We start from the raw sequence: 23,584 nt of genomic DNA on the forward strand, positions 1-23,584 counted from the left end.
TGACAGACGGCAGCCTGACTCTGGCCGCGGATTGCAAGGCCTGCGCCGGCTTTCTGGGAGAGTACTGATTCCCCGCCACCACCCTGTTTACTCAAGCCCACTGTTTCATTTTTCGAGAAGTAAATGTGAGAAATGAGAAGCATCTCAACAGGACCTGTAGGAAAATGTCTAGGATTCTCACATCCACCTTGAGAGTCTGAAAAGCAAACCTAACAGCTCCCTGAAATGTCACCTCTTTAATAAGGCAGGTGGGCTCCCCCAACCCCCACTGCCTGTCTTGAAGAAATGCCTATAATAAAACCACATTTTCATAGACTATAAAATAATTGAGGATGGATTAAATCTTCTCTCATTTGAAGACATTAAGAACTAAAATAGAAAAATATTTTGAAATTCTCTATGTCAGTTGAAACATTAAAAAAGAAGCAAAATGTTCTCTCTTTCAAACTGTTTTACTTTGTAAAGATTTTACCCTCTACTCACAGGGAAGAGTGTACGTCTGTGCCTGGGGGTGTGTGCACGAAGTGGGTGGGGGTGGGGGCGACACCCTGGGGTGGGAGGCGCAGCGCTTGTCAACCACTCAAATGCCAAAACAGTGACATTCTACTGCCATCTCGTGGCGCCCTGAGCTGTTCACAGGTGGCACGACCGACTCAGGTGCTTTATATGAACTAAATCCCACAACATCCCAGCAGCCCCGCAAAGATGTTTATCTGTGAAGAGACTGGAGTAAGAAATTATCTCACTTTTTTATTCAAAAGAATCAACTGCATCACATCAATTTGGTTCAAAAAAACCTCAGGTCTTAAAACCAAGGTTACCATGACATTTATTTTGCCACATGTAACAGCTTCATGTTGAAAAAGGCTCAACATAAAAAATTACCTTCAAAACCTACATTCTCACATAAACCAAAATACAGCTAAATGATAAAGTTATTTCTTCAATATTCGATCTTTTCAATTTCATCCATGTCTTCAGGGTCGAGTTGCTTAATACTGCTGTCTAAAAGAGCAAAAGAGAATGGAACAGTCTTATCCCAGGGCCCAAATGAAATTTCACTCCATTCAACTACATTTCTGAAGATAGTGAGACCTCATATCGAAATCCTCAAGACAGGGACATTTTCTAGATTAGGTGAGGACGGGCAGGTTTCCAAATAACCAATTCACACCAACCACAACAGCATCAAATGCACCAGACAAGAGAACATACATGTCTATATACCTTGGGGCAGAAAAAAAGGCCAGAGTTCAGTGAGGGGAGCCCGGGAAGGGGCCTGGCCGAGGTCATGGGGAGTGAAGTGGGTGTGTACATGCATGGGCGAGACGTTGCTGGATGGCAACAGGGAGCATTGATCACCACAGCAATGGCAATCTCAATGGGTCTTTCTCCACACCCATCCCTGCTCTGTTATTCTAACACAGGAGCGCTTAACCAACTTCCCTTGACGGGTTAGTAAGCAAACCTTTTAAAATTATATTTCAAATTCCACATCTGTGCCTATGTGCACTCCCCCAGGGACAGTATACTTTGCTTCCCACAGAGGATAAGTACCACTGTCCTAAAGGTGAAAGATAATGTTTGGAGTCCTGTGAGGGTTCCTCTTTGCCTGCTCCCCAGCCATCTTCCCAGCAGGTTATCAGAGCCTGTCTTGTTTAGATGAGGGGAAGAAGGGCTGGAAGAAAGCAGCAAGACTCAGGATTTAGGATTGCCCAAGTTGGTCACTGGGACAACAGGGAAGAGGAAAATGTAGACAAAAAAGGAAGCTGGGGACACAATATAATCTTACAGGATCTCATTACTTACGGCGATTCTTTATGGATGTGAAATCTGCTTCAGATCCCAGAACGAGCAATAAAATAGAAATCTGAGCTCATATTAATTCCACTTGGTTTTCAGGTCTTTCTCTACCTGTCTCAGGTTAGGAACTCTGACACTGAGAAGTGGACACCTCCTACTGTCTGGTTCCCACCCCATCCTGTTGTATCATGAACCCCGAGCCTGAGGCCCATTGACGACACACGGTTGCTGTCAGGGTGGGCAGGTCCACAGCTCTGACTGTGAGGGTGCCACTCACTGAAGTGGTCCTGGATCTTCTTCAGTAGAGGCAGCTTATCCACCTCGATCATGTTGAAGGCAAGGCCTTTTTTCCCGAAGCGGCCTGTGCGCCCGATGCGGTGGAGGTAGGTCTCGTAGTCTGGCTCCTCTGCTTGGTTCACAGGGAGGTCAAAGTTCACGACAATCGTGATCTGCTTCACATCAATCCCTGGGAGAGGAAGGACACCTGAGGACCCAGCTATCCAAAAACCACATTTGCTGAGAGGATTCTCATTTCACAGACAGTCTAGAATCAAGTCTGCTTTGACATATATTTGTTTGTAAGTATGTATGTCTACGATGCTAGGTTAAGAGTGTCAGTAGAAGTGAACTCTACAGAGGTGTAACTATGTACAAAGTGTGTGTGTGTGTGTGTGTGTGTGTGTGTGTGTGGCGGGGGGTGGGGGCTCTCACCGAGCCAAAGAGCCCCCTCTCTCTGCTCCCGCTGTGCTACGTCCCTGCAGGTTCTCTTCCCCATCAGGGCCCCAGCTCCGCCCCATTCCACAGCCACTGTTCTCATCAATTTTATCCATGGCCTCAACTGTTACAATAATTTCTGGACTGGCTCCCCAGTCCCTCATATCCTACTCCTCCAATCCTCACCATGGTTGCCACAGCAATGCCCAGAGCACTTGTGTTTAGAACTTGGCTGCCCAAACCGTACAGGATAAAGTACAAACAACTCAAGACTTCCAAGGGTTCTCTCCTTCCATCCATACCTCTCACACCTAATGTTTCCAGGAAGACTGCTGGGCTCGCCTGGGACCTCCACGCCCAGCCCTAACAAGCTGTCTGGCTCGTGATCCTTGGCCTCCCTGCACTGTGCTTTGACTCTGGAGCTATCTGGGCCCCCTTTCCTCTGGGGTTCTGCAGATGTGCTGTATAGTATGGTAACCATTAGCTTCACAAGGCTATTTAAATTAATTCACAATAAAGATCCAGTTCCTCAGCCACACTAGCCACACTCCCAGTGCTCAAAAGCTACTATCTGTGGCTTGGGCGGCAGAGAATAGGAGATTTCTACCAGTGCCAGCACTTCTGTTGGACAGCGCCGGTCTACAGGGTCAGGAGGTGGTGCTCCCGAAGGGAAGGCCCCTTTTCAGGCTATTCCTCCAAAATGCCAGGCTCAGCCCTCACGGCAGGTCTTCAGCTGTCGGGTGAACCAGTAATAAACTAGGAAACAGGGTTTGAGTGTGTGGTATAGGCAAGGATACAATGGGGAAGTGCGGAAAGTAGGAAGACCCTTTGCTTGAAAAAAAAAAAAAAAAAAAAAACAAAGGTTTTTTTCCCCAGCAGTCAATAGTTTTAAAATTAAAAACACCTGAGAGATGACCAACATCATTAGCCATTAGGGAACACAAGTAAGAAACACAAGACATCACATACATCTCCTGGAAAAGTTAAGATGAAAAAGTGTCAAAACCACTTATGACAGGGATGGAGAACAACTAGAACCCTCCTATACTGCTGGTAGAAATGCAAAATGCCATGGCTATTCTGGAAAACAGTTCTGCAGTTGCCTCTAAAGCTAAATATACACTGACCTATGACTGAGAAATCTTACTCCTAGGTATTTACCCAAGAGAAAAGAAAATGTACGTCTGCATGAGCCCTATACACGAATGTTTATCACAGTTTCAGTCAAAACAGCCCTGAGCTGTAAGCAATCCAAATGTCCATCAACGGGTGAATCGGTACACCCATTCAATGGAATACTACTCAGCAATGAAAAGGAATGACCTACTGATACATGTAACAACACTGATGAATTCCAAAGTATGATGTCAAGAGAAATAAATCAGACATAGAGGCTACCAAATGAGTGATTTAACTTACATGGCATTCTGGAAGAGACAAAAATACAGAGGCAGAGATCTGGTTCAGCAGTGGTAAGGGGCCATTAATTTCAGAGACTGATTGCAAATGAGCACAGAGAAATTTTGAGGGGAGATGGAGTTGTTCTGCATTTTGATTATAGAGATGGGTACATGACTACATATGTTTGTCAAAACTCACTGAACCACATCCTTAAAAAGAGTGAATTTTATCACATGTAAATGATAACCTCAATAAACTTGACTTTAAATACACACATACACACCTCGAGCGCAGACGTTGGTGGTTATAAGGACTTTCTCCTTCCCCTCCCGAAACCTCTGGATGATGGAAGCTCGCTGATCCACAGTTAGCTCTCCACTCAGCAGAGACACCTGGTGGCCATCTTGCATCATCTCCACAGTCAACCATTTGGCATTTCGACGAGTCTGCAGGAAAATCAAAGCCCAGCACCACACCCAAGTTGAAGCAGCCTCACTGTGTGTGCAGCGCTCACGTCTGCAGGGCATGGGAGCTGGGGGCATGGGGGTTGCAGAGGGGTTTTGCTCCCCCTTCCTTTTAGGCCTAGAGAGACCTGTGAATGTGGCAGGGAGTTCTCCTGCCCCCGGGCCTCTAAGGGGCACACCCTCTCAACTTGTCAGAGCTCTGCTTCTCAGCCCTGAAACAGAGAATAAAATGCTCTGTCCACCTCTTGTGGTGGTCAGATGATAAAATGAGGTAACCTAACAATGATGACGGGCTCAGTGGTAAAGGATCCACCTGTCAGTGCAAGAGAGCAGGAGATGTGGGTTTGATGCCTTGGTCAGGAAGACCCCTGGAGAAAGAAATGGCAATCCATTCCACTATTCTTGCCTGAGAAATTTCATGGATAAATGAGCCTGGCAGGCTACAGTCCATGGGTCTGCAAAGACTCAGATGCGACTCAGTGACTGAATGACAACAGTGATGATTAAGTTGTTGTGTGTGCCAGGCACCTTGCAAAAGCCTTTACTTACATCACGCTCATCTGCTTTCATAATGATCTGATCAAGTAGGTGTCTAAGCTCATTTGAAAAAACTGAAAAATTAACCTAAAACGTAAAACCATTAAGTGATCTGCCCAGGGTTACATGGCCAGTCTGTGGCAGGGCTGCACTTTCCTTTACAGGTGTGTTTCCAAGGCCAGTCACTGCTGGGCGGGGCTCTTCCAGGATCGGGGCGTGGAGGTATGTGGAACAGACTTTGCTCTCATGGAGCTGACAGTGTTCATGTAGTGGTGAAAAAATACAATCAAGAACAGGAACATGAACAACGTCAGAGAGAAAAAGTAAATATGAAAAGAAAAATAAGGGGCTATCAACTGTGAGTAACTGAGTGGCTGCCTTGCTCATAGTAAGTTTGGAAACGAAGAGAACATTCTTAACCTGATAAAGGGTATCTGTGAAAATACCACAGTAAACATCGACCTGAATGGGGACATGTTAGAAGCAGTCCCTCTAAAAGAAGGATGCCTGGGGAGTTCCCTGGAGGCCCTAATCTTAATTCCAGTGGTTAGGATTCTGGGCTTTCAATGCCATGGCCCAGGTTCAATCCCTGGTCCGGGAACTGAGATCCTACAAGTTGCATGGCATAGCCAAAAAAGAAAAAAGTTTTTAAATAAACATAAAAGGAGGAGGACCTCTGTTTTATGTCATATTGAAGTCCTATTCCATTACTTCAGTGTCACCCATAAAATACAAGTAATCTCTATTCAAAGTTGCTCTGAAAATTGAACGACATCATGAATAAACAGTGTGGAGCACAGGGCCCGGCTCCCTGGCTCTCAGTCACCTGACTGTCCCCTGCCCCCATCTGCTCGGAAGTCTGGGCAGGAGGAAGGCGAGTCCCAGTGGAGTTACCTGGCAGAAGATGATGGCCTGGCCTATGGTGATGCCGCCATAAATGTTGCAGAGAGCCTGGTACTTGTCTTTCCTGTTCTCACACAACACGTAGTACTGTCGGATGTTGTTCAGGGTCAGCTCCTCTTTTCGTAACTTGATAACATTGGGGTCAGGAATGATTCGCTCAGCAAACTGCCACACAGAGTCTTCAAAGGTCGCTGAAAACAAGAGCATCTGGCACTCGGAGGGTAAAGCTCTGGGAGAGAGAAGGGAAAAGGGCATCATCAACTGCCAGGCCTGTCCCACTCCAGGGGGCAGCTTCCAGCACCGGACGCCCACGGTCATCAGCTGCCCCCCACGTCCCTGCTCCTGCTCCAGGGTCACTGTGAAGGGCGTTGTGGACACAAAAACCACACCTGCTGCGGAGTGCCACGTGTCAGCCCCTCCTTCTCACCCAGGGTTTGGGGAAATGCATAAACTGCATATGGGGCTCCAGAGTGAAGGTAAGCTAAGAGATCTGGAGGGCTTGGGGGTTTTCAAGCCTGTCTTCTCCTTAGGAGAGATGGCTTATGGAGCCTAGGGTGTCAGTCCAGGGGCCGTTTATGGCAATCATCTCACACGAGCTCCATGCAGATTAAGGCCACAGAGGCTCATCACCCAACGGCAGATGTTCTATCTGCTGAGCGGGGAAGAACAGTCACGTGAAGTCTATGTGGAATGGGAAGACCTGGACATAAATAAAAGGGGTGCAGAAGGGGAAGATGCTGCTGCATGGAAAATGCAAACTAAACCCACACTGAACATAGGACAATTGATACCCCAGTTCAAAAATAGTGAAGATGAACCCACAGAGTCAGCAGTTAGGACAGAACTAAGTCTGAGGAGGAGAGAGGGCTGGTGACAGGAGAGGGCTTGCAGGGCACTTTCTGGAGCACAACTGAGAAAGATCTCAGTCTTGATTGGATCCACTGTCCCATGAGCATAGCCTCTCTGTGTTAATTCATTCAGTGTACACGTACGATTTGGATATTTCTCTGTACATATGTTAAACATCAATTAAAAAGTTAGTTTTCAAAAAAACAGAAGAGAGACCAGAGAGAAATCACTGCCTTTGAGAAGACAACAGAGCACTTAAGAGGAAAAGTCCTTCGTGCTAAAAGCAAACAGGAGAGTTCATACAGCTCAGCCCCAAACATTATTTCAAGCCTGGGACCTGAATCCCCAGGAGCTTTTCACACAACTGGACTGATTTCGGGTTGACTGTGGGAAACTGACTCCACGTGTTACGTTCTCAGTGCCCCACATCACACTCTTGTGATTATAAAGGGATGAAGATATGAACTCACAAAACGTGAACAATCCAAGAAGACAAATGGGTGGAAGAGACATTTCAATATATTTTTGCAAGATGGAAACGCATGACAATGGAGAAGGTGGGTGAAGCTAAGATACGTGTACTACAGAGGGAAATGCTGATGGGAAGGCAGTGGATGTCTCAGAACCCTGGGAGGTCTAAGACCTGTGAGACCAGAGAATTCAGAGGAAGGACTGGCAGGGGGTAGGGGACTGAGAAGAGACTGGAGGAGAATCTGCATTGGCCATCTGTTCTACTACAATCTTTCATCTGAAAAGACGGCCCCAGGACTGGTACCCCAAGGCCGGGGCCATTTCCTTCCAAAAAGTAAATTTATACAAATTACCTAAGGGAAAGAAACATGGGTTGTTCTGTAGAACACATTGGATTTTGAAGACTTAGTATGCAAAAAAATGCAAACTATTTCATTAATAATTTTTATACTGATAAAACATTGGTTACTTGTTAAGACACTCATTTTGATATGTCAAATTAAATGATTTTTTTCATAACATGAATTTCACCTGTTTATTTTTTTAATGCGGCTATTAGAAAATTTTAAATTACACATGTGGCTTGCATTGTATTTCTTTTGGACAGTGCTGTGGTTTAATTTATTTTAAACAAAAGGAAGGAAAAACTAAAAACTGGAGTCTTAAAAACATCTTGACTTCTATGAAGTTTTTATACAAAACAGAAAATATAAAACAAAAGGTTGCTAGACATTGTATCCAAACACAAACCAGCCTCTGTTCAACCCCCGGCAGGGGCAGCAGACAGAGCAAATATAAATTCTGGCAGATTCCATTCAACCTGTGAACTCCTTACCAAAGAACACGAACAGCTCTTACCAGCTAAACGTCTGCAGCCTTTGTACACAACACTACTAAAAAGGCATACAATTTGCTTCCCTGTGATACTGAGCTGTTCACTACCAAAGTTTTGGGGCTCTTTGTTAGGTCAAACTTGCAGAAGCCTTATAAGATTTCTCTTTTATTTTAATAAGATTTCTTTCTGTGAAGAAATGGAAGCAGCGTGCTCCCTTGGGCATGTGTCTACAAGATGCCAGCCATTGTAGCTGGCCAGTGAAAGGATTTAAAATGTTAGTCTATTTTCAAAGCTTGAGACAAAAACAATGTCCATCTCTAATTTAGAAATAAATTAAGGATGAGAAAGAGATTATAGTAAAACACAATTAACACACTGTATCTCCAAAACAGTCTGATGACCAATGCTGCTGCTGCTGCTAAGTCACTTCAGTCGTGTCTGACTCTGTGCAACCCCATAGATCGCAGTCCACCAGGCTCCTCCGTCCCTGGGATTTTCCAGGGAAGAACACTGGAGTGGGTTGCCATTTCCTTCTCCAACGCGTGAAAGTGAAAAATGAAAGTGAAGTCACAATGAAGATGTCGTATACTGACTGCACCCAAGTTGTCTGGTGTTCTGTAAAGGCTGCAACAAAACTCACAGCAAATATTTAAAATGGGGAACTAACAAGGACCTACTGTACAGCACATGGAACTCTGCTCAATGTTATGTAGCAGCCTGGATGGGAGGGAGGTTTGGAGAATGAATACCTGTATATTAAAAAGCAAAGACATTACTTTGCCAACAAAGGTCTGTCTAGTCAAAGCTACGGTTTTTCCAGGAGTCAAGTATGGATGTGAGAGTTGGACCATAAAGAAAGTTGAGTGCTGAAGAATTGCTGCTTTTGAACTGTGGTGTTGGAGAAGACTTTTGAGAGTTCCTTGGACTGCAAGGAGATCCAACCAGTCCATCCTAAAGGAGATCAGTCCTGGGTGTTCCTTGGAAGGACTGATGCTGAAGCTGAAACTCCAATACTTTGGCCACCTGATGCGAAGAGTTGACTCATTGGAAAAGACTCTGATGCTGCGAAAGACTGAAGGCAGGAGAAGGGGATGACAGAGGATGAGATGGTTGGATGGCATCACCGCCTCTATAGCCATGAGTCTGAGTAAGCTCTGGAAGTTGGTGATAGGCACGAAGCCTGGCATGCTGCAGTACGTGGGGTCACAAAGAGTCATACACGATTGAGCGACTGCACTGAACTGAGTCCCTTGGCTGTTCGCCTGAAACTATCACAATATTGTTCACTGGCTATACTGCAAACAAAATAAATAGTTCAAAAGGAAAAAAAAAACCTGCAGCAAAAAATGACTTATTTTTCCTTTTATAGAAATAAAATGCTTCCGAAGTCCAGCCAAGTTGAGGACTTTCTCATTTCTTTACTAAATTTGTAAGGAATCCATCTTTGAATTTCACAAGTCTAAGTCACTTCTGTGGTTTATAATCTTTTTTCCTGAGCAGGAGAGGTTTCACGTATGATGAGATCTAACAGACTTTGGGGTGTTTGAAAATGATGGACATTTTAGGCATAGATGACCCAGATCGGATCTATGGGATGCAAAGGATCTGAATGACAAACAGTTGGTCTACCAAAACAAGTGTGCGGATGCAGTAGAAGAACATTCCGAGGGAGCTGGAAATTCTTATAGGTCTAAAAATCACTGCTACTAGGTCCTATTATTCTATGCTTGGAACTTTTGTTCAGAGGATATCTCACTGGACTGATACCAAAAATCACTGTGGGCTTCTCATATATATATACATATATATGTGTGTGTGTGTGTGTGTATAGAACAGATAACTACTAAGGACCTACTGTATAGCACAGTAGATGGAGAGGGAGATGATAATTTGACTTCCTTCATTTGGTTTTTGTGACAATTAAATGAGAAAAGCTAGCATAGTGTCTATGCAACAATAGCTCACTGTATTATAAATATTGTATAGTATTCTTTAGTCTATAAAATTCCTTATTATTCTTATTAGAAAAATAGCTCTTGGCCTTCCCTTTTATTCTCTTGGCTCAGTCCATCCTGTATGTCATTGCCATATGAGTCTAAAACGTTAACCAAGTTATTCTGCTTAAGCACCTGCAGTGGTCTCTGTCAGAGTACAGTCAGCCTTCTTGGGACTTTGTACTATCTTGAGCCATCATGCCGTTTCAGCCTGATTTCCCAGGTACCCTCTACTCAAGCTTCCCATTCTAGTTAGTCTTGTGTCTTCACTCTCCTCAAAGCTACTTGGTTTGTTTAACTTTAGATTTCCTTACTCTGCATCATTTTGAGCCATCATGCCTTTTCAGCCTGATTTTCCAGGTCCTAGGATTTCCTTACCTTATCCAAATTATCCTCTTCTCTCAAATCCTATACCTCTTGAATGTTCATCTCCAATTTATCCCTTCCACTAAGCCAGCCCTGATTACTTTCAGCCTTTGGAATCTGACCCATTTTGAAATTCATATAGCACTTACTTTTATTTCTTATTTAACATCTAAAATACCTAGACTGAGACTGTTAATATTCTGTTTGGTTTAATCTTATCTTTTCAACCCAAGGTGCTCATTCCATTCCAGTCTTACTTTTTGATACTTCATAATAGGAGCCCTTCACCAGTCTGCTTACTGAGCATTCACATATCAGCAGTGAAGGATGCTGATGATATGGATGATATCATCATCCATATGTATGTATGCCAAGGATGTACATTTCTCCTAGTGCTTATATAGGGCCTTCTTTGCTCACCTCTCTTTCTCTCCTTTTTTCAGCAGTCACAAAGGCAGTGGTTGCAAAGCAAACAGCGAAGTCAGCAATCAGGAGACCAGAGTTCTGTTCCCAGTAAGTTGCTATCATAATTGGGACAAGTCAGTTTCTCTGTGTTTGTTTTCTCAGTTATTAAATGGAATTACATTAGCTATTATCTTAATTGCTTTCAGTTCTCAAATCGTTTCATTTTAAATCTATTTAAAGGGCCAACTCAAGTATGTTATTCCCAATCATTCTTATTTACATCCTAAGCCCTGGTACTCATACCACGCTTTTTATTCTTATTACTTTTCCAAGTATGTATTTCTTATCCGCCCAAGAAAATTCAGCTCTTTAAGGGCAGTATAGGCATACATGTCTCATATTTGGTATTATTTACCGCAACTATCAAAGCTATGTGTATAATGAAATTAAGTATGGTCAAATTAAATTATTATGGGGATGGGAAGACTCTTCCACCAGCAAAGGAGACTCCAGAATGTAGAGGCTCCGCATCCCTACATTATCATCCCATCTTATAGTGTCCTATTCTTTTCTAATTGTAGATACACAGTATGAGGTTCTGTGTTTGGTTTTCAGCAATTTCAGCCCTTAGCTCCAGGAGGAGCTAAAGGTCTGCATGGCACACGTAGAAGCTTCCAGTCATTTATGTGGTCCTTGAGCTGGAAATTTCAAATCCCCAAAGTCATCCTTGTACCACATTGTCTGACACGGGCAGTAACTAGGTAATCTTAATTGTTAGATCTCCACATAAAAGTTTCAAAGTATAAAGACACAGTCATCTGATTCTTGTTTCTTGAAAGTGGCTGATTAGGAGTATTGAGTGGAGATACACTGCTTATCTCTATTTCCAGTTCTTGGCATGGACTATCACTGCTATCTATACTACTAGAAATAGTCATTAGTATCTTTAAATCTAACCAAATTAGAGAGCCAATTCAGAAGCATCAGAACTGATTCAGAAAAGTCATCTTTAAAATGCTCTTCCTCTAAAACCATTCTCGGGCTTCCCTGGTAGCTCAGCTGGTAAAGAATCTGCCTGCAGTGTGGGAGACCTGGGTTTGATTCCTGGAATGGAAATATCCCCTCGAGGAGGGCATGACAACCCTCTCTAGTATTCTTGCCTGGAGAATCTCCACGCACAGAGGAACCTGGAAGACTGCAGTCCATGGGATCACAAAGAGTGGGACACGACTGAGCGACTAAGCAGAACCATTCTCAGTACCAAAATTTGTATTAGAGATACAGATTCAGTAGGATTGATGATTGACTGATTGATTGAATGATTGATTGAATTGGTTAATGTGATTATGGACACCCAGAGGTCCCAGGGTCCATTGTCTGCAAGCGGGAGGACCAGGAAAGTCTGGTAAAGTTCACTCTGAGTCCAAAGGCCTGAGAACCAGGATTCTGGGTGCCTGTCCTGGCTCAAGCAGAGAGCACATCTGCCCTTCTTCCACATTTCTGTTCTCTTCAGTGGATTAGATGATGCCCACCCTCATTGGTGAAAGTGATCTTCTTTACCCAGTTTACTGACTCAAATGCTAAGCTTTTCTGAAAACATCCTCCTCTCAAATGCACCCTGAAGTAACATTTTACCAGCTAGCTGCACACTGGTTAGCCTAGTCAGACTGACACAAAAAACCATGTCATCTTCCACATGCATCCCTCCCCCTGCTCAAATGTGACTTCTCAGCCTTATCTCCTGAGCTACACAGTCACATATTTACTGCCCTTTTGCCATCTTTTCACGAATGGCTCACTTAACTCTCAGATGTAGTATGTGTGAGTTGAATCATCTCCCCTTTTCATGCCACACGTCGAGGATTCCTCAGTGAGTAGTGATACTCTACCCAGTGGCATATAGCAAGTACTTGGGAGTCTCTGATATTCAGTCCTCTCTCCCTCCTAGCAGGTCAGTACATTTTCACTCAAAGTGTATCGCAGATGCTTCCATTTTTCTGTCTTTACTACTGAAACTCTAATACTAAACACTACACCCATGCACCTCCTAATCAGCGTTCTCACTTCTCTAAACTGTTCTTCCCACAGCAACTAAAGGAAGTCAGTCTCCCTGGTTTCTCATCTCATTAATCTGCAGCCCTCTTCTTCCTTGATTTCCTTGAATAAACATACCCTTTTAACTTGCCTTTGGATCTTTGCATATCCTTCCCAACCACTATTCCACACTGAACAAACATTCGTCCTTCTTTCTCTCAATGGCGCCATCTCCAGAGCTCTTCCCTCACCACCTAGTCATTTCGTGTTTCACACCCAGGACCCTCTTGCGATTGTTAATAACACATGGTTTTGGTGTAGTCACGAAGTCGTGTCTGACTCTTGCAACCCCATGGACTGTATCCTGCCCGGCTCCTCAGTCCATGGGATTCTCCAGGCAAGAATACTGGAGTGGCTTACCAGTTCCTTCTCCCGGGGATCTTCCTGACCCAGGGATCAAACCCGGGTCTCCTGCGCTGCAGGCAGCCTCTTTACTGACTGAGCTACGAGGGACATATAAACCTTCCTTCTCAAAACTCTGTAATGACATATATTGAAAAAGAATCTAAAGGAGAGTGGCCCTGTGTATAACTGATTCACTATGCTCTACAGCAGAGAGCAACACACGTCGTAGAGGAACTGTGCATGTGTACTACACTCCAAAAGTTTTTAAAAAAAGAATCAGTGTGGGCTTACTGATGGCAGAGCTGCAAATCAAAGTGAATTTTACATTTGACTATATTCTGTTTTACTGCCACATACAAGGAGAGAAGGCTGCAAGGAGTCCCAAGGACACTGGAAAAGAGAAACATCCTACAGCACTGTCAGACACAAAGCGAAGTGTCATTACTATTTCTGTCATTAAATACAGGTAGTAGGTGTAATGAGTTCTAATGGATTTACAGTCTCTTCACAAAAAGTTCTGTAATTCTGTATTTTAAGAATATACAGTAGGGACTTCCCTGGCGGTCCAGTGGGTAGGACTCTGTGGTCTCACTGCCAAGGGCCAGGATTGATTCCCGGTGAGGGAACTAAACTCCCACAAGCTGTGTGGTGGAGTCAAAAAGAAAAAAATATATACAGCAGCACAGCCTCCAAAATTGAAGCATCCAATCATGTTTTATAAGATTATATTGCTGTATCAGAGATCAAACATTACTGTATTTTTCTCATGCATATTTAACTAATTCTCCTATGAATTACTACCAATTGCCACAGTTTAGTTCAACTGTTTGTTTTGTTTAAACAGAAAAGTAGACAATGATATATAATTTCAAATAAACATATATTTTACATATTTTTATGTAAAGTAATGACACATGTGCATGATTAGTTCTCCTGTATTATATTATTATATATACATGATATATATGTGTGTGTGTGTGTGTGTGTGTATTTCCCTGCCGTGACAGGGTTGGCTTCCTAAAAAGTTGATCACTGTAGGGAAAGAAGTAACATAAGAAATTTCCCCAGATCTGGTCGACACAAATTCTGGAAATCAAAAGCACATGCTATGTGTGTTGAACAATGAAGAAAAAAAAAATATGAACCAACCGAGAAGTCTCATTATACTGTGGATAAAAAGATTCCAAAATCTTCTAGAGAAGAAAGAACAAAAGTCTGGGGATAAGGATGACATTAAACTTTCCAGTAGCAATACTAGAAACAGAGTATTAACTATAGTAAAAAAAAAACAAAAAACAAACAATAAAAAAAACCCAACCGGTTTTCTGTTTTCAACACTGTTTCTGAATTTATAGGGAGAAAGCTTTCTAGGATAAGACTCCACATCCAGGAAAAGTCAACTCAGAGAGAAATTTACAGGCACAATAAAAACATTTTCAGACATGCAGGGGCTAGAAAATGGACTTCCTCCACCTCCTTTTGCAGGAAGTCACTGGACTGTATGTCCCAGCACATTCAGTAAACCAAGCAAAAGGACCACAGGACGGGAGACTCACAGCTGTAAACGAGGCCGGGGGGACTGTGACATGACCTTGGCTGCAGGAGTGCAGCCAGTCCAGGCCAGAACCAGAGGCAGTGTGTGTGGGAGAGCGTCTGGGAAAAAAGAAACCAATGGAGTTGTAAGATGGAATTGACTATCTAGAGATATCACTGACATATGACACCTCTGATGAAATAGGTAGGGAAAAAACTGAAGATTCCTACATAACCATAGTAGCCAAAAAAGGAAAAAGGCAACTTCAGGGGGAAAAGTTACACACAAAAAAACATAATTAGAGACTCCCTTGTGGTCCAGTGGTTAAGAATCTGCCTTGCAATGTGAGAGACAACGGATCGATCCCTGGTCAGGGAACTAAGATCCCACATACCCACAAGCAACAACTACTGAGCCTGCAAGCCCTGGGGCAGATGTAGTGCAACTAGAGAAAGTCCATGAAATTCAATAAAGACCCAGTGCAGCCAAAACAACAACATCAAACCCACATATATAATAATTCAATGATCCACATTATAATAACTCAATGCTCCACAGTTAACAATACTTGTGTTGTGATAATAATATTAATACTGACCATTAATGTAACCAAACTCTTATGACAAACCACCGAGAGGCCATGGAGGGGACAGGAAAGTGAGCGTGGGGGTGGTATAGAAGGACTAAATGCCCACTCTCTCTGATGGGAAGTCTACTGTTGTTTAGCTGCTCAGTCACGTCCCACTCTTTGCAACTCCATGAACTGTAGCCCGCCAGGCTTCTCTGTCCATAGCATTTCCCAGGCAAGAATACTGGAGTGGGTTGCCATTTCCTTCTCCAGGGGATTTTCCCAACCCAGGGTTCAATCCGAGTCTCTTACACTGGCAGATTCTTACCACTGAGCCACCTCGGAAGAGACAATATACAATGAGAAGCAGCAATGCGAGCTTGCCATTTAAAGATATGACAGTTAATGCCAAAATGGACAGTGTTCTCTAGGGTTTGGGGCCGGGGGATTACTGGTTTTCATTATTAGTCTTTCAATATCCTATTTGATTTTAATACAGTCCCTTGTAGCTCAGTTGGGAAAGAATCTGCCTGCATTGCAGAAGACCCAGGTTTGATTCCCGGGTCAGGAAGATCCCCTGGAGAAGGAAATGACAACCCATTCCAGTATTCTTGCCTGGCAAATCTCATGGACAGAGGAGCCCGGTGGGCTACAGTCCACGGGGTCGCAAAAGTCGGACACGACTTAGTGACTAAACCACCATCACTGTAAATACTTTAAAAATAAGTGATATAGAGAGTCCCACTTCAGAAATTCTGATTCCATAAGGTTCAGGTTAGGCCTGATAATCTGAAATTTTAAGCCCCATGGTGATCCTGGGAGAGAGGCCTAGCAAAATGACAAGATTTACTTAACAACTTACAGGCAAGGTCAGGACTAGACCACTAGGCTGATAACCCCAGGCTACTGCGTCTTTACAATAGCACTATGGGGTTTTAATAAATTCTCTTTAGAATTTTGCTCAATTATAAGATTATTGGCAAAATTTGGTGCAGACCCACTACATGGATTCCATCTGTGAGCCTAGGGCACAAGAGTAAACCAAGATTACAAGATGAAGTGGGAAATTACAGGAGGTCAAAGCCTCACTGAGCTCCTGAAAATCAGGAAAACCCAATCTGCTTTAAAGGAGAAGGAAGTGGGGAATAAGCAGTAAAGACAGTGAAGAGTAGTGGACAAATGAAATCCCTTATCTGGACAGAAGATCCAGGATGAAAAGGATGGATGTGAAGGTTACCTTTGAATACGAATGCTTTGGTCTGCGAATCCCTGAGTGTCGATCATCACATCGGCTTCATCCAGCACAAACACACGAATCTTAGTCAAATCAATTAATTTTCGCTTGAAACACCAATCCAGGACAGTCCCAGGAGTGCCAATTACAATCTGTTTGGTGATGTCCGCGCCTCTGGGAACTAGGGAGAAAAGGGTTGGAAGGCCTTCTAAGCTGGAAACCACTCTGTCTGGAATTCTGAGTCAGGCAACACATTTCCTATTGGTTCCCCAAGGACAAACCCTGAAGGTCATTGTGGTTTCTGATTTTACAGAGTTTTAGGAGAAGTCCCTGAGTTTCTTGGTTTACAGTAATGGTAACAGTCCTGAGTAACTGATTCTGCCTCACAGTCATTTAAAAAGCTGGCCTGCAACACCTCCATGGTCCTGCAGGAAAGTGGCACCGCAGTGAAAGGCCTACAGACCCTCCCCAAACGGAGAACCACCACAATGTCCATCAAGAGGTCCCATGAAAAAAATGATGGAATGTTATTCAGCTGGTCCAAAGGAGGATGTGGGGCTATACACACTGACACAAAAAGATGTTTAAGATTCTTAAATTTTTCAACAGTATGAAAAAAAATGCTCCCATTTTTTGTCAACACTCAAAAACAAAAAAGCCCACAGATTTGATAACAAAATCATAGTTGTCTTTGGAAATAGGTTTTTGAAAGATGAGAAAGAACAACTTTTACTTTTGAATTTTCTGTGTTTTAAAGACTTTTTTTAAACTATATGCATGTAGCACTTTCATGAAGAAGTAAAACAGTAATAGCTGTTCTGTACTAAACAAGTGAGCCTCCCAGAAGAGAACAGGCAAAAGCACTGAGCCATTGTTCTGGCTGTGGGAGTGACCAGCTAACAGGCACTGGATCTTCATTACATGCTGGAGGTGTACACCGTGCTTCATCTCTATCATTTCATTAAATTCCAGTTAATGACTCTATGATACAGGTGCCATTACGTCCTCACTTTAGAGGTGGGAAAGCAGAGAAGGTATTAATATACCATGATTGTTGGTGGAGTCAGGATCTAAAATATGAGCCAGGGTAACTTCCCTGGCAGTCCAGTCATTAAGACTTCACTGCAGGCAGTGCAGGTGTGATCCCTGTCACAGAACTAAGATCCCACATGTCACGGGGCTCAGCCAAAAGAAAAGATGAAATTTAAAAGTTGGCGGCTGCTGCTGAGTCATTCAGTCGTGTCCAACTCTGTGCAACTCCATAGGCGGCAAGCCTACCAGGCTCCTCTGTCCCTGAGATTCTCCAGTCAAGAACACTGGAGTGGGTTGCCATTTCCTTCTCCAATGAATGAAGGTGAAAAGTGAAAGGGAAGTCACTCAGTTGTGTCCGACTCTTTGTGACCCCATGGACTGAAGCCTACCAGACTCCTCCGTCATTGGGTTTTACCAGGCAAGAGTACTGCAGTGGGTTGCCACTGCCTTCTCCTAAAAGTTGGCTAAAAATAAATAAATAAAATAGTTGACTTAAATATATACAGGTGTATCTCAGCCAGGACAGGCTCACTGGTACATACTTTGATTCCCTCGAATGGCATACATCACTTGAACATCCACACAGAATTTCCCCATCCGTTCGACCACACGGCCAGTTTGCAGAGCCAGTTCATAAGTAGGAGCCAAGCAGAGGCACTGGCAGAAAGATAAGGGGGAAGGAGAAAGGTTCATAAGGGCCATTATGCAATTCTGAAACACAATGAAACTTTGTGGCGGGATAGTGGTATTACGTATGAAATAGATAACTAATGAGAACCCACTACACAGCTCAGGGAATCAGCGCTCTGTGGTCACCTACACGGGAAGGAATCCAGATGAGAGGGGATGGATATACACGTGGGGCTGGTTCACGCTGCTCTACAGCAGAAACTAACGCGACTGTGTAAAGCAGCCAAACTCATGTCTGCTCGTCATGTCGGGGTGCTCTGTCAGGTAGGATTCTTTCTGGCCTCATGGACTGGAGCCCACCAGGCTCCTCTGCCCATGGCACTGCCAAGGCAAAAATCCCGGAGTGGATTGCCATTTCCTTCTCCAGGGGATCTTCTCGACCCAGGGACTGAACCTGCGTCTCCCGTGGCTCCAGTTCCAGCCCCGGCTCAGCCACTCTCTGACAACTGTGCCCTCACAGGCGACCTCTCCCTCTCCAAGGCTGTTTCCTTCTGTATTAAGTAGGAGGGACTGGGTCATCTACAGCCTTACAGCCATCACTACTGAATGCTCACTTCATGTTGAGCATAGTGCTAAAAATGTGTATTATTTCACTCAATCTGCAAGACAATCTTGTGAGGCAGATACCCATTCATCCAATGTTTAAAGAGTGGTTTCTACAGGGCAAGCACCGCGCTTGGTGTCAGGGTTCAAGGGCAAAGTGGACAACTGTGATCCACACCTTTATAGATGTTACTTTTATTAACAAGAAAATGTACTCCAAAAGATTCACTAACTCAAAAAAAAAAAAAAAAAAAAAAAAAGATTCACTAACTCTCCTAAGGTTTTCAGCTGCTAAGTAGAGAGGCTGGTATTGGAACCAGTCGAACTCTGAAGACTGTGCTCTCAGTCACTACCCTGTACTGCTGCCTATAATCCTATGATTCTAAGAAAGAACATCTATTCTAAATATCATCACATCATGGCAGCACTACCGCCCATTACTAAAACACCACTGGCACTGCAAGCATTCCCATCTCTCTCAGCCTTTCCTTACCTGTGGAAACAAGTTCAAGGCATTAACTCTGCTGAGCATTGCCAAGACAAAGGCAGCTGTCTTTCCTGTTCCAGACTGGCTCTGGGCGATGAGGTTCTGGGGTCTGTAGGAAAGAGCAGACGCTGGGCATCAACCGAGTATGAGGCCAAAAATGACCACATTGTAACACCATTTCCCTGGAAACTCACGGATGTGCCAGCATCATGGGGAGAGCCATCTCTTGAATTTTGGATGGTCTATTAAATCCCATTGCATAGATCCCTTTTAGTAACTCTTCCTTGCTGTCAAAAAAAGAAATCAAATACTTGAAGGCTATGATGCATCAGGAGTCTCAGAAATATAAACATGATTAGGCCACTTTGTAACTGGGTATGAAATGTATTAATAATATATCTAAATCTCAACTCTCAAACATATACAATCATGCCTGTACATTTGGAGCACCAAAGCAATAAGTTATGTTATTAGCTTAGACCAAGCACCTTAAGGTGAACTCTCTCTTGAACAAAGAGAAAAAAAAAGGGAAAAAACTCATCTAAGAGAAGTACAATTTTCCAGGAGTGTTTTGCTTTCCACACAAGAAGAAAACTGATATTTATCATTTATTTTTAATCAATGACAAACTTCTGTTTTAACTGCAATTTTCAGAGAAGACAAAATTTCATTCAGGTGACTCATATCACTTCTATCTAGGAGAAGAAGATGCAATATTAGCTCATTCTTCTAAGCTGGTATTTTAAATACCTCTTTCCTGGGGAGTGGGGGGGCGGGCTGGTCTCATGACCAGTGTTCAGAAGAGAATAAAGTGAGGTAGAGTGGAATACTTCCACTACAATGACATGCACAGTTTGGATCTGTTTAATTGGTAGATGAACTGGTAGATTACTAGCAGCCAACTTTTCATCATAGGTAGGTGTCTCCCCATTTAGAAAGAGGGCATCAGGATTTTGGATTTCTCCACATCAGTAACTCTCCCTGTTAAAATACATTTCCTTAATGCCAACTGGTAAATCCCTAGGAAATACAAACCAATTTGAGAAAGTTATTTACATACCATTTGAGACAAAAAGTTAAGGGGTAAAACTTTGTAACTTAGCTCAAGGGATATTTGGGCCACTAAATTTCCTGCTATCTGTATTCTGGCATCATTATTGCTGTTTAGTGGCTAAGCCACGTCCAAGTCTTTTGCGGCCCCATGGACTGGACTGCAGCCCATCAGGCTCCTCTGTCCATGGGATTTCCCAGGCAAGAATACTGGAGAGGGTTGCCATGTCCTTCTCCAGGGGGTCTTCCCAGCCCAGAGATTAAACCTGTGTCTCCTGCATTGACAGGCAGATTCTTTACCACTGAGCCATCAGGGAAGCCCTGTATTCTGCTATGGAGAGTAGCAATGTGGCTGTGTCTGGCTTAGCTATCCTCCATAGCACAGCAAGGTTAAAAATTTTACCATCAGAAAGGTTCTCAAGTCATTGTACAACTCAGATTGCCTCGTGTTCCTCTTTGAGCAATATTTTATTTCCAGGCAAAACGTCCACATCTCAGTTGAATGCTGATTATTAAAACATGAAGGAGAATCTGATGGGTTTATTATTAGCAGATTAGCTCATTCTGTGCTACACTTTCTGGCATTTTCCCATACTTAAAACACAAATACTCACAGCCGCAGCTCTTCAAATGTTTTCACTGAGTAGAGTGGAGAGCTGGGATCCTTTTGTAAGACTTCAACCCGGTGACTCGATTCTACTAAGGACTGCCGGATTAACTTGTTTAACAGTGAATTAGCTGCCAAATCCACTAGAAAAGCAAGGATTAAAAAGGGGATATTGCAGGGGAAAAGTCAAGCCTCCCGAATGACATCTAACAAGTTGCTTCCTTCCATTCAGTAACTGTATATCAAGCAACTGCTCCTGCTGTCATTTTTCTTCTAAAAGAAGGTTCTAGAAAGAATGACACAGCACTGAGAATTCTTTGTTTCTGAGACTCTGCCCTACACCAGACTCTATCTTCAAGCAAGCCTACATCCATTGCCACCAGACCTACTTTGTCCTTGCCAGCTGAAAAGTCTTAACCCATTCCTACATATTCTATTTCAATTTTCCTCTAAAGAGGTAATCCCCACTCCGAAGTCAGTGTTTTTTCTGACATTCACTATTCATAAAGAAAACAGAAGCAAAGATGGTTCTTTTCCACTTAAGATATCATTCATTCACATTGGGAAGTCATGATTACATGAACCAGAATGCCAGTAAATACCCACAAATGGATTTATTTCCTACCTACATCATCTTCATCATCTTCTTCGATCCTATCAACAGAACCATCTAAAAGGATGTGAGAAAAAAAACTGTAAAGATAAATGCCAAGCAGAAACGTCTAGCCTATTATCCCAGTTTCTCTTGCTGACTCTACAGTGTGCACAAAGGGTCAAGCAGCAGAGAAGAGGGTAAAAAGACTGGGAAGGTAGTGGAGGGCCCTGAGTGTTAAGGGAGCTAAAGTTGGGATATGAGGAAAACAACACTTTTTCAAGGAACTGAGCCCAATCTCCTTTAACAGCACTCACCTATGTTTGGGATGGTAGCACTCTTGATACCCAGAAGGTTCTTCTGGGAGTGGATGAGGTTTGAAAACTATTGAAAGATACAAATTTCAATCAATATTAGGAAGCAAACCATCAAGCAGCCCAGTGCTGCCCCCTAACAGACTGGAAGGAAGAAAGGGAAGATTCCCCCTCCCAATACTGTTTCTCTTGCAGTGTTATGTATAAATGGATTCCTTTGAGGAAGTGGTCTCCTGTATGAATTACCCTAAGATTGGAAGGAGACTTTCCGCCGCCCCTGCATGTGAAATTTCTCTTCCTAAGCCTCTGTCTAAATGGGACGGTCCTTGGGGGTCACAGGACAAGCAAAGGAAAGCAGACAGGAAAGCGTGTCGGTAGCTAAGATGAAGATGAAGGCTAGCGGAGGCTCAGAGGTCAAACTGGAAGAATAGGAAAGTCGGGGTCTACTTGGGGCCACCAGCTGCGTTCCCTCCCGGGGCAGGCGTCTTCATTCTGCCCTTTCCAACCCAAGGTCTTGTTCCTCTCGGAGTCTCCCTTCCGGTGGCCCTCTTCCAAGTCCTTGCCACAGCTCCTCTCTACCACCTGACACCCGACTCCAACCGCTACCGGGGCTCCCCCTTCCCCTCCCCAGCACATTGCCCTCCGGGAGTGCTGTTCTAGCTCCCACCCGCTGGCCCTCCCCGGCTCGGTGGCGGTTACGTGGCCGTTCAGCCGCTCGCTCTCCGCGGCCCCCGCGTCGCCTCCCCAAAGTAACGACGCCATCGCTGCGACGCCTGCTTCCGGCCCCAGCACGTGCGACAGTCACAGGCGCGAGGCAGCACGCGGCCCCACGCAGCGGCCAATGGGCTTTCCTGGGGCCGGGCGGGGCGTGGGGGGCGGGGGGAGAGCCACCTCCCGCCGCGCGCAGGCGCCCTAGCTCCGGGGAGGTGGGAGGAGTCAGGGGCGGGGGGCGTGGTCCGGGGAGGAGGAGGCGGGCGGTAGCGTCCTCACCCGACCGCAGGTGCGCGCCAGGCGTTAGAAATCCGGCACTGGCGCTTCTGTGGTGAATGTTAGAATGTTAGGCGGACCTCTGCTGAGGCAGCAGCCGCGTGGGAGACTCTAAGCGGCAGGAATCTCCGCACTGATTCGAGAGTCCTACCTCTTCTCCCCCACCACCCTCTCCCCAGACTATTCTCCAGGTGGTGGGGCAGGACCCCTGCACCCCGCTTCAAACTCGCATGTCCGCCTTCCCCCGAAATTTCTGCTGCTACGTTGCAAGATGTCAGAAAGGCTAGTGGTGAATGGCATAGGAAAGTGGAGTCAGACGGAGTGAGGTTCACTGGACAAATGGGAAAGATGCAGAGAGGAAGTAAAGTTATTCAAAGTCTAACTACTGTCCCTGTTACTCGATACCTGTCATGTTTCCAAATACCGGCTTATTTTCATCTTACTTCTGATACGTGCCTCGTGCTGAAACAACGCGGAGAAAACTGTTTCCCCTTTCGTACAACCTTCACCTCCCACCTTCACCTGCACAATCAGGGGTAGATTCTTGCACCAATGACTGCTACATCTGGACAAAAGAAGCAGAATATCTTTTTCTTCAACTTTTCTAACCGGAATCTTGAGATTTCAATCAGCATCTCTAGAAAAACGCGCAAAATCCTAGTTATGATCTCTCCGTGGTGCTGAAGCAAGACTCCTCGTCCTTGTTCGGTCACTCAGACATCTCGGTCATTTGTTATGAGACGATCACATTCCTTTTCAGCCCTT

The 23,584-nt window shown here is 44.2% G+C and overlaps 1 protein-coding gene across 1 annotated transcript; it reads right to left on the bottom strand.

The window, feature by feature from the left end:
* Positions 1 to 751: 751 nt before the first annotated feature.
* DDX25 (DEAD-box helicase 25) lies at positions 752 to 22,677 on the bottom strand. The gene is made up of 12 exons (XM_061167024.1): positions 22,532 to 22,677; positions 21,836 to 21,902; positions 21,552 to 21,596; positions 20,934 to 21,069; positions 19,464 to 19,556; positions 19,276 to 19,378; positions 18,092 to 18,206; positions 16,521 to 16,698; positions 5,814 to 6,051; positions 4,202 to 4,364; positions 2,081 to 2,269; positions 752 to 1,005 (listed from the first exon to the last, which is right to left on the bottom strand). The coding sequence occupies exons 1-12, from the start codon at positions 22,592 to 22,594 to the stop codon at positions 944 to 946; spliced, it is 1,452 nt and encodes a 483-aa protein (XP_061023007.1). The 5' UTR covers positions 22,595 to 22,677; the 3' UTR covers positions 752 to 943.
* Positions 22,678 to 23,584: the final 907 nt, after the last annotated feature.

The sequence above is a fragment of the Dama dama genome, chromosome 2 (genome assembly GCF_033118175.1).
Source record: "Dama dama isolate Ldn47 chromosome 2, ASM3311817v1, whole genome shotgun sequence".
In the NCBI taxonomy this organism is placed as follows: Eukaryota; Metazoa; Chordata; class Mammalia; order Artiodactyla; family Cervidae; genus Dama; species Dama dama.

Coding starts and splice junctions, on each gene's coding strand:
- DDX25 (XM_061167024.1), bottom strand. CDS start 22,594: ATGGCGTCGTTACTTTGGGGAGGCGACGCGGGGGCCGCGGAGAGCGAG. Junction 21,903..22,531: donor GCGAGCGGCTGAACGGCCAC/GTAACCGCCACC, acceptor ATCTTTCAATAG/TTTTCAAACCTCATCCACTC. Junction 21,597..21,835: donor TGCTACCATCCCAAACATAG/GTGAGTGCTGTT, acceptor ACATCCTTTTAG/ATGGTTCTGTTGATAGGATC.